Genomic DNA, 17,343 nt, shown 5'->3' with positions numbered 1-17,343 from the left:
AACTGGCTCTAAAATGTGTGGGAGGCATTAATATTTAGCGATACCTGCTGGGAACAACCTTGAAGAAAAGCTAAAAAAAAAGAATAGTGATATTGTGAAAATGGACAATGTAAATTAAGAACTGTGGTGAAAGCCATGTGTGGGGTATTTTTTGAAATTAAAAAGACAATATTCCTGTAGATGGTACATGTGATTACTTTCAAGATTTCTAATGGAATACCTTATTTCTAACTCACACCTATCTTTGGACATAAAGAATGTGTAAAATCTCTGTTTCTTATTTCTTTCCTGCATTTCCTCTACTTGATGACCTTTTAATCAGGTTTTTTTTCTGTGTTAAAAGTTGTTCTATATTTCACTCTCTCTCCATCTTCCTTTTTCTGTAATGAGTTTATTATGCTTCCCTCAAATTTCAGTTTCTTTTTCTTTGCTTCATGTGCCTTATCTTGCTGAACCTTTGCCTTTTTCCACATCTGCTTCTGTCTTTGTCACTTAAGTTTTCTGTGACTTTTGATAGTTTAAATAAGAGTCTGGCATGAGATAATCGTGTGGGCTGTGCAACTATTGGAGCTGCACAAGTATTGGGGCTGCCATTTAACGCAAGTTAGTGGCTACAGGAAAAAAAAAGCAGGCAGATCACACTGAGGCAGTCAAGGAGAGGGAGATAGCCTGTCAGATGCTGTTCACATATGCAGAGCTCTGTCCTGAACTGGTCCTCTCAGATCTCTCTTCCCACTGGTTCTCCCAGACACGATATGGGTGTTCAGAAGCTATTGTCTTTCAGGTTCACAGAGCTGCCCTGCTTTACAATCTCATACATATTTTCCCCTTCTGCCCTTCACCAGGTGTAGCCCTTCCTAATTAATCCTTCGTTTTACTTTTCACACAAACCATAGATTCTGACAGGAATTTCTCAAACAATATTTCTCAATATCAACTCATAAAGCCTTACCCTTGCTGAGGAAAGCAGCAGCTGCTTTGCCTGGAATGTTTGGTTTCTCTGACAATAAATGTAATCACGTCACTTTCCTACTGACACCTGTACTTGTAACCTTATTCTCTGTCCCCCCATTCTCATTAATAACTTTTTGGTTTTCCTCTTAGGATGTTCTTTCCCTTGTTTCTTCTCATAATCCCTTCCTCTCTCCCTCCCAGTCAAACTTTCAGACTTGTTGGGTTTCCCACCATAAGTCCACCCTATGGCCCTAGATCATCCTTCTCTTCTGGAAAAGTCAAATAGAACAGGATATACTTTTTCTGTGTCAATCAGCACAGTTCTTTCAAAGAGGAGAGTGAAATACAGAGATGGGTTTCTCACTCCCCCCGCCTATTTCCTAAGAAAAAACCTACCAACAGACCTACAGGCAATGCAGAAACGCCCCTCTTTGCCCAATCTTCCTCGACCCCCGAGGTTCAGGGAGTTCACCCGACCTCTCTGACGGTCGCTAACCCGTGTAGGCATCGACTCCGCCGCCCCTCTCCCCGCGGGAGGGAAGGCGCTCGGGCAGGGGCCGTTCTGAGCGCGTTCTCACCGCCGTCCCCCGCGGAGCATCCCCCTTGCCCGGGCAGCCCCTCCAGGACAGCCCCTCCAGGGCAGCCCCTCCAGGACAGCCCTTACAAGACAGCCCCTCCAGGACAGCCCCTCCAGGACAGCCCCTCCACAGGGCAGCCCCTTGCCCGGGCAGCCCCTCCAGGGCGCCCCCTCGCCGCCGCCGCCGCCGCCGCCGCCGCGCCCGGTCCCGCCCCGCGCCCTCCGCGGCGGCCGCGCTCTCCGGGGGCGGCCGCAGCCGGCCCCCGCCCAGCCTCCCGCCCGCCCCGCCGCCGGCAGCGGCTCGCCCCGTGCCCGGGATGCGTCCGGCGGCCGAGTGCCGGCTGCTGCCAGGAGCCGGGGGCAGGCGGGCGGGCAGGGGGGCTCCCGCCGCCGCCGCGGCTCGGCGCCGCCGCCGCGGCTGGGATTAGGCTCCCGCTGGGCTGCGATGCGGAGCGGCGGGGCGGGCGCGGCGGGGCCCAGCGGGAGGGCGTGGGGGGCCGCCCGGCGCTGAGGCGGGCGGCGGGCGAGGAGCCGCCGGAGCTCTCCAGGGTGCTGGGGTGCTGCCCTCCCGAGCCCGCCGAGCCGCGCCGTCCGAGCCCCTCCGATGCCTCCGACACCGCCGCTCCCGGGCTCCGCCGCGTCTCCGAGCAGCATGGCCCGGATTAGGTACCTCCGCGCGGCTGTCTCGGGGTTTTATCTGTGGGAAGCTGCGCTACTGCTCAGGTGAGTTGCTTTCTTTGGGGAACTAGAGGTGTCCCTCTTTCCGGGTTTCGGGCAGCTGAAATGTCCCGGACGGGGGCGGACAGCCGCCTCGGTCACCGGCTTTCCCTCACCACGAACGCCCGGCTACCTTCGGCAGCCAGGCTGTGGGCACAGAAACTGAGCTCCACGCTTCCTGAGAGGCTTCATAACATTGCGCTGTCCCGAACCTCATTTTGCATTTTACAAGCAGGAGGTTGTGTACTTCCTTCACTTGCTCGCAGGAGTTTCCCTACAAGATCTGTGAATTTTGTCACTGTTTTTAGCAGGAATTGTAACATCCATGGTATTGAAAATTCTCAAGGTGCACAGTGTCTATACGTAAAAGTTACAGAAAATTATCTGAGTTGGGAATAGACTTCTTTATTACTGTTAGTTCTTTTCAGCAAAAGGAAAATCACAGATTGCATTAGGTCAGAAGTCTTGTGCAGAAACAGAAAAACTAGCTGAGTGAAGAGAGAATTTAGTCTACAGAAGTTCCTTTAAGAGGGAAAGCATTTGCTTTACTACCGACAGTCTAGGATTTGTATTATGAAAGATGGCAACATATCCATAAATTATGACCTGAGTAGAAGACTGAGGTTCATACAGCTTTCTCTGCCCAGCAGAGAAACTCTTTCTAGGTAAAGTGATGTAAAGCAATATTATTATGGCAATGTAAGCATTCTTTTAACACATAGCTCTGGACAGCCCCTCCACAGCTGTGATACCAGGTGGTGATACCAGGCTAAAATGAACTTGAATCCTCCATGAGAGCAAACTTTAAAAGAAAAATCACACATGTAAAGAAAGAGACCTCAGTGTCATCATATAGTCACTGCTAATGCAGTTAGCCATGCTTGTTATCGACAAACATTCCAGCTCTGTATCATAATAACAAACTACAGCGTATAACAGGACAGTGCCAGACTATTTTAAGACTCACAGTGTCTTAACAAAGACAAAAAAATGGAAACTTAAATTTGAAAAGAGGGTTTGGGGATTATACATGTAAGGGATTTATAACCATGAAGTTAAGTCAGCAGCATGTATTGCTCACAATGATGGCACACTTCACAAGTGCTCACAGGTTTATACCAAATCTTTCCTTTTTAAAGTTAATTTAATGACACGCTTTGTATCAACATAAATAGTTTATAACGTGATTTTATTGTAATTGAGCCAAAAGAAAGAGATTTTAAGAAACTTGGTCACATGGTATGAGAATGACACTGCAAGGAAAGAGTCAATGCTTGTATACACTTTAAATTTTTCAGTGAGTATTTAATGCTCAGGGTAGGTGACCAAACACTTGTGTAGTGAAGGCAATACAAGCAGTACTACGCTATTATTATACTATTTCAATGTACTTATGGACCTTATTTTTCCTCTGCATATTATTTCATGCCATCCTAGTGTTGAATTGTTCATTCTTAATTTTAACAATATAAAAACATTTATTCCAAGATGGGGGGAAAAGTATAAAATCAGTTATGAAAAGCATGCAGGTATTTTGCATCACATAAATCTGGACTAATTCTGAGTTGTTTCCAAACACATTCAGATATCTTATTTAGCATAAATTCCAACTGTTCAATATCCAGATAACTGTGGTATTTTAATAGCCTTTTGCTCATAAATAGTCACTTTATGATAATGAACATGGTTACTGTGAACAAGGACTATATGGGGGGAGAAAGAGTTCAGAAAGCTGCTCAGCATCCATGCTTATCTTTCATATCAATCTCACTGCTGATAACTTTAGGTCTATTATTCTAAATAACACATGAGAAACCTGAGTTAGTTCAAAACATATAGGAGTCTTCTCCATGCTTTCAAAATGGAAATAAAAGGTGAAAAAAAATTAAAATATTAAAACCTGTAAAATTCTCAACTCTTCTGGAGCCATTATTTCTTTTCCAATTTAAGCCTTGTGAAATTATTTACATTGCAGCAAAGTGAACAGGGAATAGTAGAATGCTGCTTCCATTCTCTGTTAGACACAGACTCCACCCTTAGCACCTATATAACACTTGATGAGAAGATGGATGTGCTTTGGATTTCTAGGAACAGTCAAACCTTAAGTGGCTTATTTGTTCACACATTTTGGAAGAAATTATGTTATCTTGTCTTACATCATGCAACTTTGAAACTTTTCTACTCTTCATTAAGGAACTGAAGGCTGTGTGAGAAAACAGAATGAAACTAACAATAGAAGTCCTCATTACTTGTCCAACAGCCCCGAGGCTAGTTAAAATTAATGTTTAAATCATATGCTCGTGAAGATAAAAAAAATTATATTTTTTAGTGTAAATTTAGACTTGCTACTTTAATGAGCAAAATCTCGAGATGCATGCTTCAAAAGAAGAAACTTCAGCTGATTATTTTTTTTGCTAATTCATTTTTCATTCCACATCAAATGATCCTTCAAATTGCAATGACTGAAACAAGATGCACATTGTTCATTATAGGATCTAGTTATTAATTTGATCTCTGGAAGATGCTGTAGAAAAAAAATTAGAAGAGCAATGAAGCTGGGAAAGGGTCTAGAGAGCAGGTCTTGTGAGGAGAGGCTGAGGGAGCTGGGGTTGTTTACTCTGGAGAAAAGGAGGCTCAGGGGAGACCTTACTGCTCTCCACAGCTGCCTGAGAGGAGGGTGTAGCCAGGTGGGGATCAGCCTGTTCTCCCAGGCAACAAGTGACGGGACAAGGGGAAATGGCCTCAAGCTGTGCCAGGGAAGATTCACATTGGATATCAGGAAGAATTTCTTCATGGAAAGGGTGGTCAAGCATTGGGATGGGCTGCCCAGGGGGGTGGTGGAGTCACCATCCCTGCAGATGTTCAAGAAATGACTGGACATGGCACTTGGAGCTGTAGTCAGGTTGAGAAAGTGGTGTTCAGTCAAAGGTTGTACTTCATGATCTTGAGGTCTTTTACAGTCTTAATGATTCTGTGGTTATCGGTAGTCTTTCATAATATTGTGCATGTTTGTACTTGCTATGTCACAGATTTATGCACATATTGATAATGTGTTAATAGATTTTAAACATCAAAAACAATAGTTAAAGCACATAACACTCTGGTTTATGCAATATATTTGAGGATAGGGAGACAATCTATTCTCAAACCCAAAATAAAAATAGTATTACTTATTAATATTAATGCCAGTCCAAGCCTGAGTGTGATACTAAGATGGTCCAGGTACAAAAACCAGGAAAAATCTAAGGAAAATAATGTCATATAGCTTTAAAATAACTGTAATTTACTACCAAAGAAAGAAAAAAATTCTGAGACATAGTTTGAAGATATAATAATGTCTAAGACTGAGTATTTTCTTCTGAGTTTTCAATAAAGTAATAGTGTTAACAAAAAATTGTCTGGATTTTTCTGAATTCCAAGAGGTCATGATGAAAGCAAGATCATATTTGTAAAGTAAACGTGAAGATCAGCTTTGTGAGTCAAAAACAGTTGCATAACAACTCAGGAACTTTCATGGACACCAGCACTGATTTGTTAGAACTATGATGTCAGGGACTCAACAGGAATTTGCTTTTTCCTTGAAGGGTGTAGTGTATCTATTTTATATGTAGACCTGTGTATGGGGAAAGAACAGGATGAAAAGGTAGGTTGCACTGGAGAAGTGAAAAATAGGTTCTCCCTCTGTGGTATTTCTTTATTTATCCATATTAGCAAAGACCAAGAATCATGCTACAATTAGATTATTGCCTCTTTCCTCGTTCTTTTCACTACTCCATTGGACTTGCATTAAAGGAAACAGTATCACAAACACAGATAATTGCTCTTAAAAAACAGATTTTTGTGGGAAAAACCTCCATGCAACCTAACTATGTGGTATATCTGAGTTTACTGTTAAAAAAATTTTAATTTTGAAATCGTTCCTGTATTTCATTGCAAATTGATTTTGGGTGAATAGCTATGAGTAGCAGAAGTTATTATCCTTTAAGCCAGTATTAGCTACTTCATATAATGAAAGAGAAAAAAACACAACACCTAAGAACTATTAAATCCGACATAGCATCACAAGCATCTTTGAAAACAAAGATTTTCAGGTGTTCTAATGAAGCTTCAGTAGCTTATTAATACGTTAATAATTAGACCTACAATGTTACTTAAGAAATAAAAGTGTCTAAATCAAGATGTGAATAGAAGTGTGTAAAAGAAAATCCACTAATGCAAGATGACAGCACTGAGGCACAATACCTTTCCTCAGCAGCTCAGACTTAATTTGAAGGATAGTTTCTGTGTAATAAATCAGTTGATAGACTCCAGGTCCAATGAAAAGCATGTAGCACATCTCTGGGAATAGCAAAGGAAGGGTAGGTGAGGTGGGATTTGAGACTCACGGCAGGGCAGGAAGGAACAGGATTCTGCCATAAAAGTTTGCAGTCCCACAGCACTTGTGCAGCAGAAGAACAGTTCAAAAGTCCAAACTGATGGACAAAGGTGTCATGAAGAGATATGTCCAAGGTCAAGGCCAAAGGGTCAGGTCAGCAGATCAGGCTCACGATCAAAATGACAAAGGTACAGGACTGGGTGAATGCTTGCACACTAGCTCATGCAGAGACCACGAGAACCTCCTCAGAACTTCTGAGGGTGGGGAAAAAAAGGAAAACCCATGGTTAAAAGAAACAAAAGCAAGTCATCAGAGAAGAGAGGTGAACCCCTGCTGGGGGTTCTACAAAACAAATACAAACAGCGCTGTTTCAAAGCTGAGTTACCAGACCGCACACTGAGCCCCGTCAGTCAAACTCCTGTGATGATGGGTCCTTCTAAAAGTTTAGGAAGAGAGCATCAGTACCTTTAGTCACTACCATTGTACTTTCCAAAACTCAGACAAATGTGACAAAAGAGGGTTTTGTGACCAAGAATATGTAATTCAAATTCTCTTGTATTTCAACTTTACCAACTTCTCCTGTATTAAAGCTACACCACTGAAGATACTGAAATCCCTTTGTACCAAATAGGAGTTTCTTCATGAGTACAAATTTGATTAGGGCTTTAGCTATTCATTCTTTATTTCTATAAAATCTTGGTTATTTTTCTAAGTGATTACCATCTTTATAATTTCAGGAAAGGCTTGTATATTTATATATTATGCATATATTTTTGTGTTTATGATACTATAACTTTTAAGAAAATTAATTAACAGAGAAATTTCAATTAAAACCATGAATCTTTCAATTCTTACAGTGCTAGTGATATTTTCTTACTTTTCAACTTCTCTAAATTCATTCCTAGCCAATTGATGATAACAACAACTGAAAGCAAGTAATATTGTGAGATAAGTGCTGTGCTTCTGTATGGTGATAAATGTAATAGCTCCTCTATGAGATTCGCTTTGTCCACGCTTCCTAGGAATCACAACACTCAGAAAAAATGAGGTTTTTTTACAAGATTAAGGCATCTTATTTTAACAGATTCAGAATACAGGCTTCAAATGACCTTACTGAGTATTATGTAATAATACCTATAGGGAATTATTCCTGCAAATCAGCTTTTCTCAAGTAATGAATGATGAAGAGCCCTTGTGTGTGGTGTTGCTTCTTGTCCTCTTTACTGCTTTTCCCACTAAACTTCATGATGTTTACTGAAAGAATCAGTGAAGGGAGATAGGAAATAGAAGATATCACTTTCACTGATATATAGGCATCATGAATAGGTCAAGTAAAAGGCACCTTTTTGCAGATATCAACTACCAGCAAAAAGGGAACATCTCAGAGAGCAGGAAAATACACAGTAAAAAACTATGTTTAACAAGACTGCAGGGCCAAACCAGAAGAATGAGAAGAGCATCAGAAAGCCGAATAGTTTGCACAGTAAAGTCAAGAGAAAAGGGTGGAAATCTTAAAGACTGTACTTTTTTCTAGCGCAATCCAATATTATTTTTTATGGCTTCTGCAGCAATATTATCCTTTCTGGCTGATGCCTTTAGATAGTGTGGCATGGGAAATGTAAGTAGTGACAATAAAAAGAAAGAATGAAAAAAAAAGTAAAAAATAAAAAAATAGACTGTATATATTTATACAAGTATAAAAGAATGTATTTCATTATTACATTTCCAGTCAGGAATGTCTAGCGAATTGCTCCAACACACATTAGTTTCCTAAAGCACAAGCAAGCTTGAATACAACAGCAAACAGGGTAATAACACCCGGTCTACACTTAACTGGACTTCCACATAATGAACAGAATCATAGACTCAATTAGGTTGGAAAAGACCTCTAAGATCATCAAGTCCAACCTATCAATAAACATCCCCATGCCAACTACACCACAGCACTAAGTGCCACGTCCAGTCTTTAATCAAACATCTGCAGGAACAGTGACTCCAGACTCCAACATTTTTAATATAAATCTATACCACGTTTCCACCCTGTTACTTCTCTGGGCTTACCACTGATGTACAAAATGACTGGAGACAGCAGGGAGAGTCAGGGCTATTTCTAGGTAGGAACTTCCCTAAGGAAGATCAGTCCTCTTCGATATTGTTATTACTGAAGTTTCTTTCTGGTGACATGAAACATTAGCAGAATGCAGTTTCCAAGGGAAATAGTTTGAGACCACAGGAAAGGTAGAAAGATTTCAAGAACACTCTGGTCTGACATGATCATGGTCACTGATGGGGCTGTTGAAATAATGGAGCTGCACAAGTAGTGGGGCTGCTGACTAATACAAATCAATGGTTAGAGGAAAAAGCAAGGCAGCAGATTATCCCGAGGCTCTACCAGTGAAACAGTAGAGTAGAACACAGGAGTACTAAGCTTTCTCAAACTGTTACTTAGGTTGAGTTAATTGTTATTAACCTGCATGAGATTCTTACAGTTAAAACTAATTTAGGAAAAGTATCATAAGCAAAATGAAAACAGCTATGAAATTTAAAAAAGCAAACTCATTTTTTTCCTCTAATAAAATTCAAGCTGTAGTTACAACTACATCACCTCCTGTCTTAATATTTTGCTCTTTGCTGCATTCCCTCTTTGATACAAGATGGATGGAAAGATGTATAAATACGTTTAATCTAAAAAAAGTGTTGGCTTGTGTTGCCCATTACACCATTGCTCAAGGCTTCATATACCATGTATAGTTTACATTAAGACTCCACTGTGTCTAGAGTTTATCTCCGTTCCTTATAAAATACATTCTGAATATATTCTCACTTTCTGAATTTTGAAAGGTAAAATATGAACCTAATGTAATCCTAGCATCTCTGAGGATCCACAAGTACCAGAATATGCAATTTCACAGATGACTTTCTACAAAATTGGCTGTTAACAATTTTGTATGATTTTTAACAACACTTAACTTTAATTAATTTTAACTTCTCAAGTAACCACTCAGCAGAAATACCTAGCTAATACGGTTATACCAGCATGGTTCTTAAAGGTTTATTTTCTTTTGTTTCTTTTTAAAAGTATTATGACTTTATGTCTTAGTGGGGGACTGCAGAGCTTCGGGACTACTTTGTGAAAAGTTGGTTTATAATGTTCTGGCATACAGTGGAACTCAATTTCTAAAAGGATCCTGAGTTTTTGTCCTGCTAAGTCTTGTATTTTCATAAAGGGTTCAAAACTGCACTGTCCTTTATTAGATTCAGTAACACACAGGAGAGTCCATTCTCTGGGCTATGTAGGCTAAGACATCGCCATCTTCAGGGACCAAGTAAATTTCCAGGTTTGTGAGTAATATACCTGCTGACTAAGAGTGCCCTACTAGATAAAATAAATGTCACAAAGTGATAAATTGCTGACAAAAATAAACACCTTGAAATCAATCATGACTAAAGCACTGACTTTGCACAGCAGAGTTGTGTCTATCTCTTGTGTTATAGGGTAAATGTCAATTCTGTGCCTAAGCACATATATAGAACTTCTGTAAAGGGATGTGCATCTGTGGGATGTTTTCCCTGATGCTATCAGGTCGGATCCATTACTGACTCAGCAGTATTAGAACTAAATTCAAAGTGGGCTGATTTCAGCATCATATCTGGAATCTATCCCCTAAAAGACATTTTTTTTTAAATCCATAGTGGGTTTTTTCATTGCTTCATTCTGCTAGAAAGAATTATTTCTGAATAGTTTCTTTTATTTTTTTTTTATCTTTTTTATCTTTTTATTATTTTTTTTTAAGGAGCAGATTTATCAGAGTTTGCTTGAACTCTTAATTTGCAGGACTTGAAGTAGCATAAAATATCTTGTAGTTTCCCTCAGTTCTTGTGCACTAAAAATTGATAGTCAATTGTTTTGAACAAAATATTGCAAGTTTTTGTGACACAAAATGAATATCAAATGTCCCCACTTGAGAAGTAATCTATGATGACAAACTGTACAATACAACAGGGAACTGAAATTAAAAATACTATTTGGAACACTCCATATATGTGTTAACATTTTACCTTTTATCTTCAAAACTTATCCCCAAATTCTAACACTCTGCAAATGAGCCCTCAGAATACCTCTATCTCCTTACTGTTTCTGTTGTTTCCCTATACATATCTTTGGATCCACGAGCACTCAAATTTTCATCTGTAACTAAGATATTAACTTAGTGCCATGGTCTAGTTGACATGGGGATGTTCATTCATTCAGGTTGGACTTGATGATCTTAGAGATTCTAATTGTGTTCAGATTCCCAAAATAATGGTTAAAAGAATGTTCTTCTCCTTCCATTTCAACAGGGATAACTCCTTCAGGAGAAAACGGATCTTGCAGATAATAAAGCCTTTAACACAGTTTGGGAAGGGGACAGTGTCCTCAGTGCTTTCATGGTGATCCAGGGAAGGGGACAGGGTGCTCCACCTGGACACTGCGCTCATCTGGTGGAGGATTTGTGAGGGCAGTGGGGGATCAGCCCAGGTCATGACCCTTCCTTCCCTCAGCTTACTTGGGGTTCTTTACACAAAATTCATAATACTGGGATGATAATTTAAGGGGATGGTGCCATAATGAAGACTAAAAAAAGACTAAATATGTATCTGACGGGAAGTTTAAACACCACTTGCTGCATGTGAAGGAGAATGCTTGTGGTGGACCAAGATAATTTTGGAGGAAGCACAAAAGGTTAGCAGTACTGGTTTTTTAACCTTCACATTATTTTCTCTGACTTATTCCGTAAGGAATATGCTTCAGTGCATGCATTAGGAATACTGGGTTCTGTCATTATGTGGCATGAATTCTGTCACTCTCAGCATCACCCTGAAGCTCAACTCTGTTCTGGTTAAAGAAAGTCTTATACTGATTTATTACAGGGTTGATCCTGGATAGAATTAATAAAAAGGAAAATATTACTTAATCCACATATCATGTAAATTAACACAGCTGATTGAACATCACCATTCCTGTCTCACAAAAAAATTCCAAAGCTCTGAAAATATTTTCTCACTTTTAAATGCATAAAAAGAAGTTTAAGTTGCAGAAAGCAGGAAAAATCTCTGCTAATTCTGTGGGGAAGATGTTCAGAGTCTTTGAAAATTAGAACATGAGACTCCAACTACAGTTTCCATTGAAAAACTGATTTTTACTGACAAAATAGAAAGGACACTGGACAATATTCCATCCAAGCCTGCCAGCATTTCATGAAACTACCTTGAAATATATATGTTTCCTTAAAACTCCATTTCACGAAAACAGTATTTTTTCAACTAGAAATATTTTAAGTGAAAACTCTAAATTATTAGTAATAACACAGATCTACACTATAATTAGCTGGCTAATCAAAATAAACAATGTCCTGAGAATGATTTTGTGAAAAAAATACTTTTTATAGTGACTTTTCAGGCTATATTCAGCTTTTCTCTTTCAGAACTTTTATCAAACTTGTTTTAGAGAAAAAGTCAAATCCTCTAAACAGCCATCTCACATACTCACTCAAGATACAGGACTGATACAAGCAGACCTTCCCTAAGGCAAACAGAATAGTGTTTCATTGAATTATGATTCAGTCTTCACAAATCTGGAGCTTAATTCAAAATCAGTTTTTTATCTAGTTTTTATAAACCTCAATAATTTTATTCCAATGCAAAATTTTATGAGATTTTTATGCTTAGTAAAAATTAAGAAGAAACACAGCAAAGAGGCCATTTTCAGTTTTGATTATGGTTTACAACTCACGAAAGTGGATTTTTAAAACAAAACAAGATAAGGAACAGAATACCTATGACATTCTAATTGGCCATTAATTATGATTACAAGAAAGACATCTCTTCCACAAATGTACACTTCACTGGACACTATTTCTGTTTATACTGTTGAGACTACAGCAGCCTAATAAATGCAAAGCTGATGGGGTACTCCCATAAATAAGTCCATTAGAACTAAGAAACTCATTTTTATGCATCTCTACAATTTAAAGGACATTTTGAGATGTATTCTAAATACAGAATCAACAAAACAGCTATAATCTGTAGACTTCTGTTTGCAGAATTCACAGGTTCTTCCTAGATCTAGGAAGAATTGCCTTGAGAAACAACAGTTTACAGTCAAAAGTCTCATTTGCATTAACTTGCCTTTCAGTCTTGTGTTGCCTCACTGTCATCAGCTGCATTACCATTCATTGTGGTGGTGAAAGACACCAGTCAGTTCCTGCACAAGTTCAGTTGGTTAGGGGAACCATGACAATAAATGTAATTATTCAACCCTATCAGCTTTTATAGAAGAATATCTGTCTGGTGTAATAACATAGAGTATTCAAGAAATTATTTTACTTGGTCATTTTGCAGCCTATCCATTATGCCAAAATTTTTTCTGCATTATTTAGTGAATACACAAACTACTTTTTATAGTGAGAGAAGAATGCAAGTTCCAACTACTATAAATGTTTTACAGATTCTGTAATATTTTTAAAAAATATTCCATTCCTTTTAGTCAAGTACGACCTATCAAAAGAACCCAGTCCAAACCAAAACAAAGTTAATTGAATTTGAAGATCTAACTATTTTTAATTAAAAATTAAAGTTGGCAAAACCTAAACCCATTCGCTAGGTCCTTGGAAGAGTGAGAGATTTGTCTGAATTTGAATACTTGAAATATTCTCTGTTCCACTTTGAGTTAACTTTTTCCTCCCCCAAAAGTTGGCTGAATAAATTAAAAAATGGCAAGAAGCTAAGATGTAAGATTAGATAATTTATAAAAATAATCTATACAACAGGTTAAAAGACTAGTGGGGGATACTGGGAAAACAATGAAAAACATTCAGAACAGAATCCTAATTTATAAAATGTATTAATTCATATGTTGCATGGCTGAAACTGGCAACAATAAACTTGTCTTCTACAACAAAGCAAAATTACGGCAGCAACCTGTAGTTTGTTTACTCCATATCTTAATGAAGATAGAAAGCCTTTCCCATAGAACTATGCAGAATGCTGAAAAATTAGTTTTCTTCTTTTACCCTAAATTTGCTTTTCCTAAGGAAGGTGTAAAGCATTGTGCTCATTTATATGTACCAAGTCAATAACAAAAAAAAATATATAAATTTAACATTATCCAGGCTATACTATACTAGAATGGTGATCATGACAGAGTGACTTAATCAGAAGATTTCAGATCACAGTATTCTCTGGTTTTTCGCTCTGTTAGGAAGAGCTGACACATTCCACAGCAATCCAAAGTTTTTCAAAACTATAGTCCATAATTTATGTACTTTTATGTTAACATGTGTCAAACGTGTGTTTACTTTAACAAGCTATTCTACCTCCATGACAAACATGACTAGAGGAAGACTGTAGAGCTGGAGGAATTCTCAACTGTATTAATAAATTAGAAAAAAATATGGCACCATAAAGGTATCAGGAATGTTAAAATATGCTTGTAACCATTGCCTGAGCTACAGCAGCACTAAAATTTAATGTTAATTCTGTAGCTGAAACAGAAAAATTATTCAAATCTGAAAGAAAATATTTTTCTAATAGTTCCATTGAAATGCAATCCCCTATATATTTAATGTAGCTATCATTTATAACCACTAAAATAATAAAGAATAGCTAGTTAGTGAACTTAAAATGGAAAGGAGGCCTTTTTGTTGTACATAAGTATTGCTACTTTGGCTGAAAATGTGTCCTGATACGACGCTGCATTATCTCTGTAGCATTATATTGAAAAATTAGTCTGACCATTTGCACTTAGTCAAAATAAGAGGATAGGAAAAATCTAAAACTGTGAAAAACAGTTGAAAATCTAAATTTTACACAAAGTATTTAAAATTTTCTTGAGGGCTTTTCTTAGAAAATACCTTTTTAGTCTTGGTGATACAATGCTTCTGCTCCTCTTAGTTGATATGAGACTCTGGCATACATGAGGTAAGAATTCTGTGTTTGTTCTGATAAAATAATTATTATCTGAAACATTGCAGGATATGAAAATCTGCATTTTCTTTGCACCAGGAACTGTCAATTTTATGACCTACAACAAGTAAAAGAGATTGCATCTTTAATTAGCAAGACACACATTATTGTCAGTTTTAGCAGAAATAAAATGAGAAGCACTTGCAATCTCAGGCTTTGTTAACACATTGAAAACTTAATTCTTTCTCTGTCTTTTACTATCTTTGGCTTTATTACATGCCACCCTCTTCCACTATTCTTTCACCATTGGAAACTTTTTTTTGTCTCTGAGAATGAAATTAATTTATTCACCAATAAATCATTATTCAAATAGAGTTATTTTCATAATGGAATACAAAGGAGTGGGAAGGAAATTATTTCCTTGTATTAACCTTGAATGGTAGAAGGTGACATTTTCTAATTGAGGCATCTAAACTAGGAGTTGAGTTACCCAGAGTTCACCATACAGATAATGTAAAGAGGTTGTTTTTCAAGGATAATTCAGAGAAGGAGATGAATTTCGTGTTTTGTTTTGTTTTTTTTCTCAGAAGAAAGTATCTCTGTGTGAGCTAGAATGAAACAGCAGTGACAGATAATTTCTGTCTGTTCTGGATCCATGCAGCTGTGACCCCCTGACACAGCTCCTGCCTTTCCAGAATGGCCCTGGATTTTCATAAATCAATTTTGTAATGAATGGCCTCCAATCAGAAAAGTCTATTTATCTTTTATTTTCCATGAAGCACATTAATTTTCAGTAAAGAGATCGGTTTTAAATTTTACTGAAATTTTAAAAAATAATTGCTTAAAAAAATATTTATCCTGTATTCTGAACTCCCATTCCACAATATTTGCTAATCTCCAAGGTTTCCAAATTTAAAATTCTTTATCACAGTGAAACACAGAGACTTATATTTCTCTTCTGACAAGCTATCTCAGTTGGCCAGTTTAAACACATCACACCTCAAAAGAATATGTGTCATACCACTTAACTGAACAAATGCACTTCAGTGAGAAACTATGCAAAAATTTAGAAAAACCTTAGCCTTATCCCCAGAAAATCAAACAAATTAGTATTGTTTATGCTTTACATAAATGTATTATATTTTTCGGTGTAAAATTGAAGGCAGATTTGTCTTTCTAAAAAGAGCAGGATTTATTTTTGTAAAAACAAGGAAAACACTAATTTGGGTGGGCTTGGGGCCTTCAGCAATCATTCTTGTTATATTCCTTGCTTTTTATTTTAAGCTGTCACATGCTGGAACATTCTACTCTCAAAAAGATATTTTTGTTCAGGTTTATGTATAATGTGTGCAAATTCTGCTTACTATAAACTCTGATTTTGTTAGTCCTTTACCCACTTAATTAGTAGATCAGATAGTTAGAGACATTACCATTACAAAAAAAAAAGCCATCCTATGCTTCTGACCTCATCAAATTAAAAGCTTGCTTTCCCTATTAATTCTAACAAATGTATTTGATGAAGGTCTATAGCTCTCAGAAGAGGCTTTGAATGCTTTCTTCATAGCACAAAAGCTTACTGCTAAAATTTTCAAAATACAAGACACCATCAGATGATCCAAAACCACCAATTAGAGGATCATTTCCTTCCTAGCAGACCCCTTTAATTACATGGTTACAGTGAATAATTTTTGATTTCAAAGCTGGTGGATTCTATCACCATTGCTTACAGCTGTGGAATCAAGGAGACTAGTCATGAGGCTAATTCACCTAACCATTGCTGGTGAACCAGTGAATAAGTACCACTAGACTAATTTATCAAAGTCCTTTTGTGTAGTAATATATGTGAGATGCAATTAAATGCATATTGGCTGCAGTTTTTGCTTTCCTTCTAAGGGTGTAATTAATTTCTTTGAACTTCTCTGGGAAGCATTTTAATATGAAGTGTGTTAAAAACATTCAAACATCAGCTGGAGAGAATGAACCACAAACACAACATCCAATTGCTCCAGGGGTTTGGCCACACTTGCTGTCTGAGAGAATAAGTTAAATAATGAAATGAAAGACTTACTGGACCATCACAACAGTAGCAGCACTGTAGTACACATTGTAAGATGAAATGCAAACCTTCTACCTCTCTGAATGACTAAAATGGATTGTGTTTGAGACAAAATTAGTAATTTATGATCAGATGAAAAGGATCCCCAAGACAAATGTGACAGTAACTTGGTGTTAATGTAAGATTTTCAAGAAAAAAATGCATCAGTAGTTTACCTATGAAAGGGAGAAAATGAACTTACCATAAAATTCAAAGATAATTTGTATCAATTGTGTTCAAAAGTAAATCTGTGAGACTTTGGAGACTACTCTCAGGCTAATTTGAATAAATGAGCAGATTGTCCTAAATTGGACTTGGAAACATCTCTCTAGGAAGTTTTCGGTGGAAGGTACGGTTACAGCACACCCCACTCTTTCTTTATCTCTGTCAACTCCCTGTAGAAGCAACAAAACGAGAATACTCAGCAAATGGTGTAAGATGTAATTTCTTCCTTCCCTTATGTCTATACTGTTCTTATTGAGCCCTTCTTAATCTTTTTTATAGGAATGCTGATGGTAGTCCATTACTTAGTTTCTTCAATATTTTCAAACAAATGTATATATTTTAAGGCTGAAACCACACACTGAAAACAATTTTTAATAACCCACCTTGAAGATGAATGTTTAAATGAGGGAAATCAGTAAAAAACAGCACTTTCTGCAGTACAAAAAAGATAAGTCT

General features: G+C 37.7%; 1 protein-coding gene across 2 annotated transcripts in view; it reads left to right on the top strand.

Annotated features, from left to right (window-relative positions):
- The first annotated feature begins 1,845 nt into the window (after positions 1-1,845).
- GLRA3 (glycine receptor alpha 3) overlaps positions 1,846-17,343 on the top strand; it is an 82,515-nt gene continuing 67,017 nt past the window's right edge. For both annotated transcript variants that reach the window (XM_058839074.1, XM_058839073.1), the window contains exon 1: positions 1,846-2,254. In XM_058839074.1, the coding sequence (XP_058695057.1) occupies positions 2,136-2,254 (119 nt within the window). In that variant the 5' untranslated portion in view covers positions 1,846-2,135. The remainder of the gene's footprint in view (positions 2,255-17,343) is intronic.

This window comes from Poecile atricapillus, chromosome 4, assembly GCF_030490865.1.
Source record: "Poecile atricapillus isolate bPoeAtr1 chromosome 4, bPoeAtr1.hap1, whole genome shotgun sequence".
Lineage (NCBI taxonomy): Eukaryota > Metazoa > Chordata > Aves > Passeriformes > Paridae > Poecile > Poecile atricapillus.
Note: the sequence above shows the minus strand (reverse complement) of the source record. Positions and strands in the feature narration are given on the sequence as shown.